Source organism: Nelumbo nucifera, chromosome 3 (genome assembly GCF_055504915.1).
Source record: "Nelumbo nucifera cultivar China Antique chromosome 3, China Antique-T2T, whole genome shotgun sequence".
Lineage (NCBI taxonomy): Eukaryota > Viridiplantae > Streptophyta > Magnoliopsida > Proteales > Nelumbonaceae > Nelumbo > Nelumbo nucifera.
Window position 1 is genome coordinate 25,378,965 of NC_142651.1, and position 18,844 is coordinate 25,397,808.

General features: G+C 37.9%; 2 protein-coding genes across 3 annotated transcripts; one reads left to right on the plus strand and one right to left on the minus strand.

Moving 5' to 3' along the window:
• The first annotated feature begins 3,330 nt into the window (after positions 1 to 3,330).
• On the plus strand, positions 3,331 to 6,423 carry LOC104593823 (protein DETOXIFICATION 16-like). 2 transcript variants are annotated; one of them, XM_088901142.1, is made up of 9 exons: positions 3,332 to 3,498; positions 3,577 to 3,675; positions 4,179 to 4,729; positions 4,857 to 4,943; positions 5,181 to 5,237; positions 5,320 to 5,558; positions 5,727 to 5,845; positions 5,979 to 6,065; positions 6,151 to 6,423. In XM_088901142.1, exons 1-9 carry the CDS (start codon positions 3,403 to 3,405, stop codon positions 6,190 to 6,192), a joined length of 1,377 nt encoding a protein of 458 aa, XP_088757268.1. In that variant the 5' UTR covers positions 3,332 to 3,402; the 3' UTR covers positions 6,193 to 6,423. The 2 variants fall into 2 exon arrangements, with proteins under 2 accessions (XP_010252180.1, XP_088757268.1); XM_010253878.2 differs by having other exon boundaries at positions 3,331 to 3,675.
• A 5,500-nt stretch (positions 6,424 to 11,923) lies between these two features.
• On the minus strand, positions 11,924 to 15,080 carry LOC109115383 (uncharacterized). The gene is made up of 3 exons (XM_019199375.2): positions 14,908 to 15,080; positions 13,135 to 13,523; positions 11,924 to 13,051 (listed from the first exon to the last, which is right to left on the minus strand). The coding sequence occupies exons 2-3, from the start codon at positions 13,498 to 13,500 to the stop codon at positions 12,467 to 12,469; spliced, it is 951 nt and encodes a 316-aa protein (XP_019054920.1). The 5' UTR covers positions 13,501 to 13,523; positions 14,908 to 15,080; the 3' UTR covers positions 11,924 to 12,466.
• Between the last annotated feature and the right edge of the window lie 3,764 nt (positions 15,081 to 18,844).

An 18,844-nucleotide genomic window follows, 5' to 3' on the forward strand; every position in this document is an offset into this window, starting at 1 on the left:
ATGTTGGATTCCATTTCTTTCATTCTTAGGCCTTCTTATGTATACATTTTAGCTTAATATATTTATATAGATTTTGGTTTTGCATAAAAACTAAAAATAAATACACTTAAATATAAATAGATATCTAGTAATAGATATTTTAGTTTAAAATATATATAAAAACCGACTAAACCGATAAACTGACCCTTCATGTTTCAGTCGGTTTAGCTTCAAGGTCGGTCGGTTTCGGTTTAGTTAATAAGTAAACAAACTAGGTCAGGTCGGTTGAAGAAAATGACTCAAACCGACCCATGAACACCCCTATGACGACAAAAGAACCCAAAGTCCTAATCCGCCCATTGACATCAGCCCAACCCATTAAGAAAACAAACGTGTGGGTGGAATTTGAGCTAAGCTCAATCCTAGGGCTGTTCACGGGTCTGGTTGGGTCGGTTTACTGGCGTTTTTCCAACCGACCCGACCTGGTCAGTTTACTTAGAAATGAAACCGAAACCGACCCAGTACTAAGTAAAACCGACCTGGTCGGTTTGAATCGGTTTGGGTCAGTTTTGTGAATGATTCTTTCAGTGTGAACGGTAAAGGATTCAAGTCTAAGAAAGCAAAGGCTGGATGCCTAGAAATTAAAAATGATTTGATGGATTAAAACTGATATTTTATATATAATATGTATACTTTTGAAATAAAGTTGATATATATATATATGATATGAAATATATTTGTAACCTGAACCGAACCATGAAAACCGAAACCGAACCATTGGTTTATGTTTTTTTGTAACCCGAAACCGACCGGTGATGAAGAAAAACCGGCCAACTCGGGTTGGATCGGACAGAGTTGGTCGGTTTGGTTGATTTGGGTCTTCTTATGAACAGCCTTACTCAATCCCAACCTTGCTTGCCAAATACGTCAAATAAGGATTGGGGGGTGTAATTTGGGTGCACACGAGTTAAACATTTGTTAAACGAGTAAGTGTGAACATGATTTGTACGTGATAATCTTTGATAATAATGGTGATAATAAATGATATATTTTTTAATTTTTTTACAATTTTTTATGTTTATATGTCTATAAAAATTACTTATTTGTTACATTTATTTTTGTTTAACATGATGAATATATAATATTAGAGATGTGCTTAAATATTTTCTACAATTTTTTTTTGCATTTTTTATATTTTTTTGTGTTTTTGTCTATTTTAATTTTTATTATTATTTAATTTTGACATATAGGATTGGCACATTTGACCCAAAAGGGTGAATTGTTAACTCACCACCAAATATAAAAACAATTCTAATTTTGGGTTGGTTTTAAATTTGTATTTTATTTCTATCATTAATAAAACAATTATTTTTTGTTACACTATTTTTTTCTTAATATAGTTTTTTTTACAAGTAAAATCACAATATATTAACAAAAATAAACATTTACAAAGTTCTGGACAACATCTATAATAGGAGGATAATTAGGAAACAAAAAATGTTCCTGCATAATATGTTTACTCCATTTTGCTAATTGATGTACAGGAACATTATACCTCATATTAATATATAAAAACTGAAAAGAACTAAAAGCAAAAAGAAGATTTTGAATTTCTATTAACAATTCTAGAGATGTCCAATGCAAGGAAGATTGATTTTGAAGAGCTTGAACAATGATCTGAGCATCTGAGAAAATCACTGGATGGAATTTTCCAAGTTGTCAGGCCAAAATAATTCCTTGATGGATGGCAAAGAGTTCAGCTTCTGCTACAGATTTTAAATTTTTCTTTCCTCTTGCAATTTGGATACACTGCAACTGGGGATTTAAAACGATAATTCCATAAGTGAATAAAGACCGGTTAACTTTCCCTGCGTCAATAAAAATGATACAATCGGTATATGGTTTGATCTCTAAAGATAGTTGGGGTTCGCCAAAGATCATGATAGAAGTCAAAGGGCCTTACTTTGGTTTGTTTGGGGTTTGCCAAAGATTAGGATAGAAGCTTCTCTCCTTCCCCTATAAACCAAGATTCAAAGTTTTGATACGTATTAGGCCGTATCAGCCGATATGTATTGTACCAGGGGCTTTTTAATATTACTCATACAGTGGGTGTTTCAGGTTAGACCATGGTTCAGGGGGTAGACAAGCCTTAAACCAACCCTATTGATATTTTGAATCTTATTATCAACATGATTTACTCTACATTCTCCTACCTGGAGGCACTAGGTCATGGAAGATGTAGTGGGATTTGAAGCCAAAGCTTTTGGGCTTTGTTTTGAAATTTTAAAGAATAATGAAGGGAAAATGATATTGATAGTAAGATTGTAAAGCACGCTAAGTCACTTGACATCACATGTGAACGGATTGTAAAGCACGCTAATGGTAGGGGAGGATTTTGTTCATTGTCAAAAAATAAAAGGGTTCTTAGATAATTTTTCAAACAATAGGATAAGTTATATTGTCCATTTAATAAACCATAGGGGTAGTTTAAGTATTTAACCCTTTTTTTCATGTTTTCTTTGTTTTCCACTCCATCTCTCTCTACCACCAAACCTCCCATTGGTTCTTCACCTCTCACAAACTCCAAAATGTGATGGGATCTGCTCCTCATAGAGTGTTCCTTGCACCAATTTCACATTCACATCCCACCATGTATTGGGTGGAACATCTCCCCATGAATAATAAATATAAGTATTGGAGATATTCCCAATGTGCTACCAAGACATACTATGAGGTGAGTTGGGATCTCTTACCAACAAAAACATGTTCCAACCCCCTACCAACATGATCTGACACCGCACATCTCATTCATGGTAGGTCCCAGTCTCATGGTGAGATGTGTGGTATTAGATCAAATTGATAGGGTTGGAACGTGTTTTGTTAGTAGTAGATGCAGACTCTTAAATGATACAAAAAAAAAATATGAACAAACCCAATACAAATTTCTAAATTTCACTACAGAACTATAAACATTCAAAATGTCAAAAATTCCTCACTCTATACACCTATGCCCAGCACCTACCCAACTTTTGGACCCAGAAATTCTGACCCTTAGTCTTCGGAAGAGTAGGGCCCGCCTTAATATCATTTTATCCGGTTCAAGTTATACATCACTTCATCCCGTTTTGGCCCACGTAGCTGATATTTTTTCGTCGTGCAAATTTATTGTTGTCCGACTGCAACCAGAAGAAAAAGAAAGAGATGGACCGATTTTTTTTTTTTTGTCCAAATAAATGGAACAGTAAAAACCCCTTCTTTTATATGAAAAAAGAAAGCAAAACGGTGCATTTTAGTTAAAAGACAAAATACTTCTATAAATAATAATATTTAATAATATCTATTGACTTTTTCCTTGAGGATGTTCCTCGGACCTCGGTGAGCAGTAGCAAAGCGTGAGAAAGAGAGAGAGAGAGAGAGAGAGAGATGGACAGAATAGAGCAAGGCCTTGAAGCGTCTCTGCTTCCAACGTCTGAAGAAAATGCGATTGATGAAAACCGAAGGAAGCTCATGGGAACAGAGGTTATTGCAGAAGCGAAGAAGCAAGCATGGTTAGCAGGGCCTCTGATATCAGTTAATCTGTTGCTCTTTTGTTTGCAGATGATATCTGTCATGTTCGTGGGTCATCTTGGAGAGCTAGCTCTTGCTGCTGCTTCCATGGCCACATCCTTTGCATCAGTCACTGGTTTCTCCCTCTTGGTATGATGGGTTCTGTTATTGCTTTATGTGATTTGGTTTTATCAATTTCTTCTTCGTCTTTGTTTTTTTTTTTCTTTTTTGGTTCTTGTTTTTTGGCTCTTACTGCTGAATTGCGAAATTTGATTTATCTGTGTTTTGTGCTGCCAATTTTTGGATGGTGGGGAAAAGCTCTAAAAGTTGTTGGAAATCTTAGAATAAGTAATCAAGTAATCAAAAGTCCATAGTCATCATCTATGGTTGGGGGGCCCAAAGGGACTCCACATGTTCCACCATGCCACCATCTATTCCGGGAGAAATTTTGAGTTTCAGATTTTAAAACCTCTTGCCACGTTTCCAAAATAAGCCCTTCTTTAGACCATTCTTAATTAAAATATCTAACTTATAGACATCTCATATTACTCTGAGAAAACTCTACCACTACCAGTTTCAAGGTAGGAATAGTTAATTTGATAGGTCAGTTCAGATGACAAATAAAATTGATTTAGTTGCCCTTTTTGGACTAGATGGGGATGGCAAGTGCATTGGATACGTTTTGTGGTCAGTCTTATGGAGCAAAACAGCATCACATGCTTGGAATACATCTGCAGAGGGCAATATTTGTTCTTTTACTTGTCAGCATTCCCCTCTCCCTCATCTGGGCTAACAGTGGCCACATTCTTGTAGCCTTAGGCCAAGACCCAGAAATAGCAGCAGAAGCAGGACGCTATGCTCGTTTCATGATCCCCAGCATTTTTGCTTATGGCCCCCTTCAGTGTCATGTCAGATTCCTCCAAGCACAGAATATTGTATTCCCAATGATGATAAGCTCTGGAGTCACAACTTTACTACACATCCTTGCTTGCTGGGTCCTAATTTTCAAATCTGGCCTCGGCAATAGAGGTGCTGCCTTGGCAAATGCCATATCTTATTGGATCAACCTTTTGTCATTAGCATTTTATGTCAACTTCTCTCCCACCTGCAAGAAGACTTGGACTGGTTTGTCAAATGAGACACTGCACATGCACAATCTACTCAACTTTCTAAGGCTTGCGTTTCCTTCAGCTGTTATGGTCTGGTAACTCCTTTGGTTCCAGTTTAATAATAGCAATATGTACTAGTGTTCCATCTATTTATATCTGTACTTGAAATTCCTAATGTATGTTTTCATAATGTTGATATATATGTTTAATGACCTGGGGCAGCTTGGAAACCTGGTCATTTGAGATGATGGTTCTTCTATCTGGTCTTCTTCCTAATCCAAGACTAGAAACATCAGTGTTGTCAATTTGGTAAGCAATATATATGCTTAAATTTTAATGACATTGTCCTCAAAAATGTTCAAATACCACAAGTTCACTATTTTGATTGAAATTTAAGTAACAAATCTGAAATCCCTACATAAAGACAACGTGAATGGAATAATGCATAGACAGTATGCAATTAATTATCTGTTACTGTCAATGCCTTTTGTATAAAGTAATTTATGTGATTCTTGATTACTAACAAATGGTAATTTATACTCCCAGCTTTAACACAAGTTCACTGATTTATATGATTCCTTTTGGACTCAGCGGTGCTATAAGGTTAGTTAAGGCTAATGGTGTAGCTGTACTCCCCACCCCTTTCCTGGAAATTTCATAATAATCTCCATTTTATTCTTATCAGCACAAGAGTATCTAATGAACTGGGTGCCCAACGTCCAAAAGCAGCAAGTCTAGCTGTACGTATTACTATGTTTATGGTACTTTCAGAGGGCTTACTCGTAGGGTTGATTATGATCTTGCTTCGTAGAGCTTGGGGTTATTGTTATAGCAGTCAAGAAGAAGTAGTGAAATATGTAGAAAATATGATACCACTGCTTGCCATCTCCTACTTGCTCGATGGAATTCAATCTGTGCTTTCAGGTCAGTACAACTTTGAAATAGTAACTAGAGCTTGAGCTAAACCAACAGCATAATGAATAACAACAAAAGTATTCAATCCTCTCTTTTTGGGTTTAAGATTGGTCAGATGAATTCATCATGGGTCATGACTTGTGACAGATAATCATTAGGTATTTCTTAAACATGCAGGCACAGCTAGAGGATGTGGCTGGCAGAAGATTGGTGCCTTTGTCAATCTTGGAGCTTTTTATCTTGTGGGCATTCCTTCTTCCATATTATTTGCTTTTGTCATGCATATTGGAGGGAAGGTGAACATTCATATTCATCTACATCATTTCTCATGAACCAGATAGATTTATTTGTATCATATTGTTTTGCTCCTTTTATCTGTGAAGAAATGATGTACTCACTAATTTTACAAGTTCAAAATGTTGCAAATAGGGACTGTGGATGGGGATTATATGTGCACTCTTTGTACAAGGATTATCTCTTCTTGTCATAACCCTACACAGTAATTGGGAGCACGAAGTAAAGCTTTTCTGCCTCTGTACCTCAAACTTCTTTTGTTTCTCTTTGTCATCTAATTCTTCCTTCCTTTATCTTTCTTGCATAGGCAAAGAAGGCAAATGACAGAGTCTACAGTTCCATCCAATAAATTCTGCATCATGACAAATCAAAGACAAGAAGCAGTTGAGATTAGACAACAGAAAATGTTTGGGCTTTGGAGCAATAGAAGATATAATCAGACAAACATGTACTTCGTGGAATTTATCTCCCATAACAGACCAACATTCGATCAGTATATGGAAGACCAAAGGATGCAGTGCATCTTATGAAAACAAATATTTCAAAATAAAATTTAGTTTCTTGTAAGCAAACAACAAAATATAATCCCTACAAAGCACAGATATAACAAGATTGCCTTTGTTCTAATAACATATATATGTATTTAGTTTACAAACTCCCAAGATTGATCGAACCCTAGAAAGATCTTAAAAAACCCTAGTTTTCTTCTCCTTCTCTAAACAAACCCTTGGGAATCGACATAACACACAATGTGCACGCCATAAGAACCCAAACCCCTTAACAAGCTATGGACACTTCGATTGCAGCAACCTCTTGAAGCATTTCCATGAAGGTTTCATTGTCCACTGTTGATATAAATCGACCATAGAAAAGTCCGTTCTTCAATTCCCCATAGGCAAAATCAATGTCATTCCAGATGCATGATTTATCATACCCAACATGTTTTTTCACTGTCATCGTTGGTAGGATTTATCATTCCTACTGCAAATCTTGAAAGTCTTTGCCCATTTATCTCCAAGGTTTAAGGCATAACTGAAATTTGGTCCAAGTTCAGTGTTTTTCACAAATACCCACTAACTGTGTTTTGGATCTAACCTTACCAATTGAAACAAGATACCCCACTAATTCGGCAGCACACCAATGTCAGCCTTGGTAGGATAAACTCACCAAATTTTTCAATGGTTGAAAACAATTTAAACTAACACAAGTCTCATAAGTGTCTAATTTATGGAGTAATTCACAAAAGCACATCAATTTGAAAATAAAACAATAATGTAGTTATATTATTCATGCAATATATGCATTATTTTATAATGCATAATGGTATTCTATATGTAATATATGCATTATTTTATATTTAATTTATATTTTTATTTTTTTCATAGATATTAGTAGCCTAGAATTGCAATATAAGGGTTTTTTTTGGCAAAAAATGCAGCAAGGTGCTTTAGATATCGAAAAGTTACCAAAAAAACACATCAATCAAACATCCAAACACAAAGTTATGGCCTCAAGAAGTTTACACATATATTGGGTGTGTAATCCGTGATCGGGTCAAACAGGCCAATGGTTCAACTGCCCTAGTCAAACGTTTTTGACCAAGTCAATGGATTTTGACCAAACCTTGGGTTTAAGCCAAACCAGATCTAGAATTATGGCTAGGTGATGTTTCGAACGATTCAACTGTCAAGGTCAATAGTGGGTTGAAAACATTGAGTAGGAGAGCCTATGCATGCGAAGGGATACGACTTCTTTTTTTTCATGGATTAATGAAATATTAGTATTATTGGAGAAAACTCAAGAGGGAAAATGATTTGGTGAGTGAAAAAAAAAAAAAGAAGATGAAGGACAAGAGAGAATTTTGAAGAAAGAAAAACTGCATTAAATGGAAGACCAAGTTAAATACAATTTTGTCAACATGAAAGATAGGGATACTTTTGGGCGCTATAGTGTTGACACCATTAATTCTCCTCTCAGCATATCTCCAATAGTAGAGCAAACATCGTAGGAGGTGGTGATTATATCTCGGTAGATGTCAAACTTTAGATATTAAAATCAAAGGGTGTTTGTTGTGGGCCTGGTAGCGCTATAAGTATTGGAAGCTTAGGTTTGAGAGGAAAGTGGGTTCAAGTGGAGAACATTTATGTGGGGCATGCCTACTTGTAATGGAGTAAGAATCCAGAAGTGATTCAACTTAGAGTCCGTTTGCTTTGCAGACAGAATCAGAATTGAAATTGGAATCTAAATCCATTGGAATCAGAATCTAAATGGCCTATTCCTATAGTCTGTTTGGTTCAGACAGGAATGGGAATGGGAATTGGTTCATTCCCATGGGAGGAGGAGGCAATGGTCATTTTCTTAAATGGGAGAATATCATTCCACCAGAAATGGAAATGGGATTCCAATTCCACCCAACCAATTGGTTGGAATTAGAATAGCCCATTCCAATTCAAATTCCAAACCCCTATTCCTGCAAACTAAATGGGACCTTAGCGTTCATTGTCACAAAGACCTATTCTCTCGTGAAAAACCCTATGTGGTTACAACTTACAACGATCACTTGAGATATAAATAAAGAATTGCCTACCCTTAACATATTAAATGGTGTTAAAAATAAAGTTCTCCATTGTGGAAAGACAGATTTTATGGACTGTAAATTTCACAATAAAGCTTATGAATTCATGAGACAACTAATAACTACTGATATTTTGGATTACAAAAGAACGGGTCTTGACTTATTATCATGCAATTCTACTCATTATCACTAACTATGAGTATCCACTGACTTTCTCAACAGTGATATATTGTTATTTTACAAATTACAATAACCCCTGCTCTCTTACAAACCTTATTGGGGGTGTTTTCAAGCCATCTAGCATTTTTAAACCATAAACATGCAATAGGGTTGTTTTGTGAAATATCTACCGTCATAGTTCATTACTTCCATTATAGAAACAAATTTAAGAAGGTTGTTGTTTCTATGAAAAACCGAAAAATCAAATTGGACTGATCGGTTTGGTTTTGGTTTGGAATTTTAGAAAAATCGAAGGACCGGTTCAGTTTTTAGTTAACCTATAAAAAAACTGTTAATTAACCAAACTGACCGGTATATATATTTGGGTAAAATACAAAAACCTCTCCTGAAGTTTCTAACAATCATAAAAACCTCCCCTATAGTTTAGCTTTAGTAAAAACCTCCCTTCTATTTTCAAAAAAATTGTCAAAAACCTCTCTTCTGTCAATGAGCAAGACGAAAAATTTTAAACCAATGATATTTTTTTCAAAATACCTATTTTACTCCTCTGACTACAACGCATGGCACAACCATGAGTTCTCTCTCTGCAACGGCCATCCCTTCTTTTCTAATTCCAGTTAGCTCAATCATTTCTCCAACAAGATCCTGGCATCACTTGGGAGATTGCCGGTGCCGGTGAGTTTTGATCTGAGGCATAATAACCTCAATAGAGAAATCCCTCAAACTAGAACGCGGACAACTGGGATGAACCTCCTAAATAAACAAATCGATCAAAGAAACAATGGACCCATAAATTAAAAACGTAAGAATCAAGCTAACCGGATTTGGTTGCCGGTGTCGGTAATCGAAATTCTGTGGCAATTTCTCGGTGATGATCTTGATGGTTTCCGACGGATGAGAGAAATGGCGATCTGCTGAGGAGGGATTCTGATTTTCTGACTCAGAAAGGATCGAAAATTCTTGAACTCTAGAGACAATAGCACGTTGACGTTGTCGAGGTCGATTTCGTGCTCCCCATCAAAGAAGATCACCAGGAAAGAAGCGATTGTGAAATTCTCCGTCATATTTACTGGATTCTCGGCGAAATTTCATCAATCTGCCGACGGAACTCCAGGGGCGAGGAGGAGTTTGGACGAATAGGAAGATATGAGAGTAGCTTTTAAATTGGAGAAAGGCACAAGGTTTCCTCTTTTGAAATTAAAAACTACATGAAGAAAGTGATGTTGGGGAGAGGCTCATCCCAGTTGTCTACCTTTCAGTCTGAGGGATTTCTCCGATGAGATTGTTATGCCTCAGATCGAAGCTCACCATCACTGGAAATCTCCCAAGTGATGCCAGGGTCTCGCCAGAGAAATGGTTGAGCCGACTGGAACTAGAAACGAAGAGATCGCCATCGCATAGAGAGAACTCAGGGTTGTGCCATGCATTATAGCCAGATGGGTAAGATAGGTATTTTGAAAAAAATTATCATCGATTTAACATTTTTCATCTTGGTCGTTGACGGAAGGGAGGTTTTTGTCAATTTTTTTTGAAAATAGAAAGGAGGTTTTTGCTAAAGTTAAACTACAGGGGAGGTTTTTATGATTGTTAGAAACTTGAGGGGAGGTTTTTGTATTTTACCCTATATATTTATATGTATATTTTATATATATTTTAATATATGCCACATATTTTCTATATATTATATATAAATATATATTTATATTATATTTATAATAATCTATTTATAAATATATTATAATATAATATTATACATATATTTATATAATATATATTATAAATATAAAAAACCAAAAAATCGAAACCGGCAGACTGATTAACCGGTGGTACTAATTCAGTTTCAGTTTAAAAAAATGGAAAAACCGGTACCACCGGTTTGGTTGCAAAATATGCCCATGGTTTAGTTAATCAAACCGTGGACACACCTAATTGTTCTCATCTATTGACTAAAGGGGTTCTAGATCAACCTTTGGTACATTCATGGGTCTCTTGTGATATACAAACAGCTACTATAAACCACTATTTAATTTTCATATTAAAGACAAGAAGGATTATTCATGCATTACTTAAAACTATTTATCAAAAAAATACTTAAAACTATTTGTGGTCTTGAAGAAGAATCCATTGAATTGAACATCTTTGTATTCATTCCAAGTTCACCTGGACTATCAGGTCTCATCTCATTGATGCTGTTGGGTAATGTCGGGTACAGTGAAGGATCTGCTTCAGAGATGGTACCTTCCAGGCCTCTCAATAAAGGTAAATACATTTGGAGAGCCATACCAGCAGCAGTAATCTGCACTATATTGTCTGAGAGGAACGATAGTGTTTTCAGAAAAGAGAAGAAAGAACCTGAAGTGTTGATCCAGTGTATTGTGGCTAGACTTGTTTCTTCGCTTTCTATCATCCCTGAGTTTTGTAATCAGAACTTGTTTGTGATGCTTAGTTAGTTAGTTTGTGGGAGCTATGATCATAGGAAGGGGGCCCGTCTTAAGTATAGGCCAAAAGACTTATCAATGGGTAGGTTATGTTATTGTCTTGCTGTACCTTTTAAGTTTTCTTTCATACACAGGTGACACCATCTTTAAATTTTCTTCAAAACCCAATTTTGCCCTCCGTCCCTCTCCCTTCTTCACCACCCCTCCCGGCGGCAGCTGAAGTCTGCAACCTCCCTTGCCGGTACCCGTAAGTTGCAGCGGTAGCGGTGATTTTGGTATCGTCGTCGTAGGCAATGGCGACTACAAAGGACATTCTCATTCTCAGAAGACGATGATGCCGGTGGTAGTTCTCTATTCACCGAAGATGGAGGAAGGAGAAGTAGAGGAAGAAGGAGAAAGAGAAGAAAACTTGGCCGCCTGTATCCGAGTGCATGGAGGGGTCCGCCGTTGCTGCAACTTGCAGCGGCCCAGCTCCTTAATCTTCGAGGAGAACCAACAAGTTGGTGATACTAACAGAAAGGTCGAAAAACCAACGGGCGAAGCAGATACCACCGCACAAAGAGTGGCAGAGTGGGGGCTAGTACTGAAGACCAACTCGGAGACAGGGAAGTCGCAAGGGGTCACAGTGAGGACATCCGGAGACGATGACGCGAATAACAGGGGAAGTGGGACGTACCGGAGGGACTCAGGCACCTCGGTGCGAACCTCGGACGAGCTATCCGACGACGGGGCGAGCAAAGAGAGAGCGTTCCCGAGAGTATCCGAGGACCTGAAAGATGCTTTGTCCACCTTTCAGCAAACATCTGTCGTGTCCGACGCGACCAAGCCCAATCATCCCATCATGTATGCAAGTGCTGGAACTGGTACCACATCATCTACTTTCTCACCTTGTTTTCATTAACTCTCGTTTTTTTACTGTTTTCAACTGCGTTTATTAATTTATTGTGAAATGTTAAACTGGTCCATAGTTCACTGTCGATCGTTTTCTCTAAACTTCAACTAATCAAAAGTTTGGTTTTGTCTGGGTTGGATGGGAGTGCAGCCGGTTTCTTCAAGGAGTGGATACTGATCCTGAAGAGATATCGAAGATCAGAGAAGCATTGAAGGAGGGGACGAATTACTGTGGACGGTTACTGAATTACAAGAAGGATGGAACCCCCTTCTGGAACTTCCTCACCATTGCTCCCATCAAGGATGGGTTTCACCCTTACCTATTCCCCATCCCCATCTCCTTCACCTGCAGATGCGGAGGAACGAAGACCTCCAGCTTTTGCGATGGCAGAGAAGGTGGCGACTTTCTTTGATTTTTGCAAGTGAACAAGAATGGATACCGAGCAGCAGAGAAAAGAGGTAAAGTCCGATCTTGAATTATTCCTTAAATCAAAGCTACACAGATCGAAGCAGAAGCTTGCTTAACTTCTCCTATTGTCTTATTTCTTGAAAGATAAAAGAGCATTAAGATTCATACACCCAAGGTAACTCTTCTTGTTACTGGGACCGTTGCAACTTCCAATAAAAAACCGGGACCTCATTAAATAGCCCCGGTGACAGTTGGTATCAAGTAAAGCTTTGAAAAAACTTGGAAACCAGTAAGTATCCCTCTCCTTAGACTGCATTTGTTGCCTGGCAGCGCTGGCCTTGATTCTTTTTTCAATTTCCAGATTATACCACCTTAGCTTGCTCTTGTTCAACTCTGCCCATGTTTGCATGGCATATATAAAATTGGAAGACTGCTGAGTTTTCTTCCTCTTCTTCAAAGATGAGTCACTCTTTCTGGTTTGACCAACACTGGATGGTGAAGTATCATGGTATGACTGGGAAGCATTGGCAGTTGATTCACTTGGTGAGTTATGTGAAGAACAAGCATCCCATGGAACTTGTGCCTCTGAAACATGTTCTGGCTCCTTATTGTTCCCAAATTCCATCTCTCCAGCCGGACTCATCTCTGAGAAAATAAAGTCTAACTCCTCTAAATGTGGGCATCCCTTTTTCCTCATTTGTTCAACCCACTTGTACTGCATTGAAAAAAAATCAAGTTCGCATTTCAATTGATGTAGAATGAAGCATATCACATCTAAGAAACTTTTAGAACCCACACCGAATAGAGGTGATCCCAGACACTCTCGTTTGCTGTTATCCTCTTTGCTTGAGGATCTACTGTGACTCCTGTATGATTAGTAAGGGTGTAGTAGTTGTTGTGCATATTCTTTAACTGATGATACTTATTTTCAAACTGCTCCTTTTTGTAGGCTTTGTTGTTGATCTTGTTAAAGTTCTCCATGATAAGATTCGACTCTTTAGTGTCAAAAGTAGAAGTGGGCCTGTTATTTGCCTTTACTTGTTGGACCATCAAATCTAAACACTTATCTTGAGAATCTGTCCATGTGGTCATTTCATATTGCCTACTGTCATCATCAATTTGTATAGATTGGGAGTCCATCCTGTGTATAAGAGAGAGCTTCATGTATGATATTTTTAGACGTGAACCTACGGCCCCCAAGACAACCACACAAACAAAACATAACCTATGAGAAGATAAAACACATCAGACCAAAAATACAAAAATGACCAAATAGCAATTGCTGACATTCCAATAATCTAATCCATAACTGCCACACCATCTGGCTTTACTGCCCAACCACTCCATAAATGGCATTCGTCCAAGTAATAAAAAGAGGAGATAGTAAACAAGCATCCACAATCCAATAATATGGTCTACCATGCATATCACATTATAGCTCATGGTTATCTATCAAACTCAAAATCAAGGGGCACCAATTTATATGCAATAAAGACAACTAAGGGTCTGTTTGGTTTGCAGTAGGAATCGGAATTGAAATAGTCTATTTCCATAGTTTGTTTGGTTCAGACAAAAATAAGAATAGAAATTGGAATCAGCAAGAATGGGATTTCATTCCCAAGGGAGGGGCAAGGAATAGCCATCCCTCAAATGGGGGAATGTCATTCCAGCAGGAATGAGAATGAAATTCTAATTCTATCCAACCAAACAGTTGAAATTTCCGATTCCATACCCTTATACCCATGAACCAAACGGGGCCCAAGTATCTATATCTAACACTACCCATTCTAACACTGTATCTAGCGTGGATATTATGCCAGATGAGTTAAAGAAAATAGAATATTATTATTAAAAAACAGCCTATGCCAAGAAAAGACAAAGGCTGAAAGATAGAAAGGTTTTCCAAAACCGTCAAGAAGATGAGTTGAAAATAAGTTTTTTTTTTTACTTGAACTGTACTTGGGGCTTCTCATAACTCTTACGATTTAGAAATTTCCAACTCAAATTAAAATTCATTATTCTCGCCTCCCTTGGCTAAAAGAATTTATAAATTGCATTTCAGGTTGTGACGTTTATACATATAAGCCGACCCTACACAGTTGGGTGTGGATCTTATATCTGTTGAGTTGAGTTGAGTTACTTCTGTAGTCTATACGCATAAAAACAACAAGGGATGTCATGTCAAGGCTTTATCAGTGATCTTCGCAATTTAAATCCCGATGATCAAACAGCAAAGGATTCAACACCCACAGTTCCATCGGGCAGAGTAATCTTCAAACTGTTGGTGGACATTATCTAGCAAGTAATCGAATAAAAGAAAATGATATTTGAAACTTGCAGGAAAGGTAATGCAAACAGAACAATGAAGAACGTAGAAAAAAATTGTGAGACAACAGAAGAGTCGATCGCCACAGAACAATAATAAAGAACATAGGAAGAAAGAAACCAAGTCCAGCGGTATACGATTATTGCTGTAAAAACAGGCAAAACCAACAATAAGACTGATCAATACAGGAAAAACAGTCAATAAATGTTTTTACATTAGATCCAACAAGGGTGATCGATACATACTGCGAGAGGAGGTGCCAGGTGGGACTTCTGGTTCCGGCGGCCGGAGCAAGGGGAAAGTACAAAGTTTGTCACAACAAGGGGCTGTCTCGAGGGTTTTGTGAAGTCCAAAGTCTGAATTCTGAAATAACGGTCTGGTTCCAGAACCATGAACAGATGTTTCCGAACACAAAGATCGGTTTCAGAAATCAGAACCAGACGCAGACGAAACGTTCCGACTTCCGAGTCCGAGCCAACACCCCCAGAATGAGCGGGAAAATGGAAACGCAAACATTTTATACAAGTTTTCTCTTACCATACTCCCCAGACTCAAATTACTTAAATATCCCTACTTGAGTCAATTTACGACCTAATCTAAGTACCTAACCATTGGAGCCACGTGGGAAGGTCTTATGGTCGATTCACTACGAGGCTCTCGATAAGATCCATTATCCATCTCTCTCGACATTCCATTTCAACGGTTGAGATGAAGAGTTTTGGCATTTGAGAAGGGAAGCATTTAAATTGAATGTGATGGTGATGCAAATTTGAAACCTTTTTGCTGTGCCCGGATTCAGTGGATCCTTCGGTTCACGGTGAACCCTCCAATAGGAGGCAGGCACGTCGCTCTCTTCGGGGCTTGCTATTCCGTTAATGTAACAAGTCTGTTAAAGGTTGTCAACCCCATTTGGTAAAAATAAAAAACAAAAGGGAAGAAAGGATTAATAGCATATAAGGGAATTTTTGGGGTTTAATATCAATAAAAGTAAAATATGTTAAATTTTTTAAAATAATATCAATAAAGAACAAAAATATTGTTTTTCTTTTTCTTCTTGTCATTTGTTCATCAAAGTTGCCGCCCGCCACCGTCGTCCGCTTCTGCCTCCGCCTCCGGTAATGTTGCCGGAGGTGGCTGGAGGCAGAAGTGGCAGCGGCGGCACTAGTGGTTTCTCTATCCAACGCCGCCACTTTCGCCCATCTCCGCCTCCGCCTCCAATAACATTGCCGGAGGCGGAGGTAACGACGGGCAGCAACGGACGGTGGTAGCGGGCAGCGGCAACAAAGGGCAAGAAGAAAAAGATGAACAATATTTTTACTTTTTATTGATATTATTTTTAAAAAATTAATCTATTTTTAAATTATTTTTAATTATATTACTTTTATTGATATTAAACCCTCAAAATTGTCCTTATATAATAGAAACCCACCTCAAAACAAATCCCAAGCCCCGTGGAGTCAATCGGCAACAAGAATCAATCGGCGGTAATCATCCATTCTCCTCGTTTCTCTTCCATTATTCCTCTCCTATATGATATTCTTCGTTTCTACAGACCACCGACGACGATTTCTCTGTTGCATCGAACTTCGACAACATGGAATCAACCAGCGACAAGTGTAAACCGGCAGTTGAGTTGGGGGTATTAATTGTTCTAAGTTCTAACATTGAAAATCTTACAATTTTTGTCTAACTATATTTCCTTAACACCAATATAAAAGGTTTGATAAAAAAACCGAAAATAACAAGCTGTTATTGGATGGGAATACTTGTTTTGCTAGACAAGCTTTTGATCAATCTACAACAATGTGAAGATCTATGAACCAGACCTTATTCTTCCCAAGATGTGGGTCATTTGATTCTGGCATCTCCACAACTCACAAGACTTCCACTCCTCCCCCAGTGCAATCTGTATGCTTGAACTTTGAACTAGAATTGCAAGAACATCTTAACAAATAGTTGGAAACGTTGACATGGTCATAGACTTCAAAATTTTAACTTACACATGAAAGGCACCAGAACTATATTGTTGTTTCCTGATTCAGAGAGAGAACCCATCTAAATTACTTACTCATGGGCAATGAAAGTAAACATTTTATTCATTCATAATAGAAAATCTCACACAAGGCCAGGGGATCCAATGAATACAAAAATAAGAACTCCATTAATTAATGTATCAGGGTCGCATTATACCCGACCGATTACTGCATCAAATCCCGCCATGGAGTGCGTCTTTGCCAAGCAATACCGACGTGCAAGCCAGAAAACTCCTGTGCCTCTGACTATTGGCATCTCTCTTACTTCATTCATGAACGGGTTCCGATTCACCACGCTCAAGGAACTATCGTTGTATGGTCAGCTAGCAAACGCATAGCAGGGATTCATTAGAAGATTGAACTCATTATGCTGCGAAGACATGGCATAGAGCCCTTGACCACACCCCATGAGGGTTGAATTTATATTGGTTATGGCTGTGAGTGAGCTGTCCATCACGTAGATTGATCTGAACAAGGATGCAATTGGGTCAGAGCTCGTGGTGTTGGATAGCCGGCGGTAAACCGACGTGGAGGCCCCAACCCAACTGTCGGTTTAGACTTGTCGCCTGTTGATTCCACGTTGTCGGAGCTCGGTGAAACAGAGAAATTGCTGCCGGTGTTCTGTAGAAAGGAAGAATATCAGATTGGAAAGGAATAATAGGTTTGGAAGGGAAATGAGGAGAATGGATGCTTACAGTCGGTTGACTCCATGCCGTCGAACTCGCTAAAATTTCCACCAGTGAGGGTGGTCTCTTGCTCTTGAGCTAAGACTCGGGTGAAAATGAAACTGGGAAAGAGAATTCAGATGAATGAGGGGGAAAGATAAGACTCAGGTTTTGTTTCTACCTAACCGGTTGAACCAGGTTGACAACCTTAACAGACTTCTTACATTAATGGAATAGCAAGCCCCAATAAGGACGACATGCACGCCTCCTATTGGGGGGTTCACGCACCCCATGAACCGAAGGGTCCACTGAATCTGGACTCCTTTTTGCTATCATCTCAGATTCTCAGCCCTCAGAAAATTATCATTTACCAACACACAATCGAGCCTAAGAAAATGAGAAGAATGATATCGTTTAGGGGCGAGCATGGGTTGGTTCGGTTCAACTCATGACAGAACCTAGAACTTATCCTATAGAAGTTGGATTCAGTTTTTGGAGTTGGAACCTATTATGTGAAGGTTGGTTTCAGGGCCAATTCTGGCCTTGGCAATTACCGAGGTCAGTTCCAAGGTCTAGCTGCAAAAGCAGTTCCTTTTTTACCCTCTCCCTTGAAAAAAATGATATGTATTCTTTAAAAAATTATTTTTAATAAATATAATATATATTTTAAAACTTATATTATTTTTATTGATTAAATTAAATAACTTAATATGTATATTATCATAATATAAATATATGCTTCAAAACTTATCATTATAATTTAGATTTTATAAGTAATACCTTTTACATTATTTATCATAACGCATGTATTAAAATATAAAATAAATGATCAAATCACTTAAATAACTAACGGCCAAGTGAGACCATGACCTTTGTAATCATGAGCATTTAAGTTCAAATCTTCACATCCTCAAAGTATTTCAGGATTTATTTTATGACAAATTCAATTCCACCAAGGTCAACCAAGACAGATTCATCACGACATTCGGATAGGATAAAATCCTAAACCCTAAAACCAGCCTAAATGGGAATCAATTCCGAGAATTTGGAACTATTCAATTCCAGGGCCGGTCCAATGTCAGTTCCATTCACTTCCGGGTATAACCTACCCGCATTTGCTCATCCTTAGTGCCATTATCATCTCTCATGATCCCTATGGCCAATTCTCTTCGATTCCCAATATTACACCCATCAAAGTTCAGTTTAAATTACCTACCAGGCTATCTAAAATTGGATTTTTTTTTATTATACCCTAGATTTTTTATCATCGGATCAGATAAGGTCAAGTCCATATACGATCCGATTATTAAACGGATACAGATTTTAACACCCAAATCCCATTAATTGATCGGGATTCGGGGATTGGATTTTCGGAATCCATTTACAGCCCTACTAATCTTACTAATCAGTATCAACTCTATAACATCATCGACTTTTAATTTTAGCGTAAAAAAATTCGCATTATGTCTCCTCCAAATCCCCAT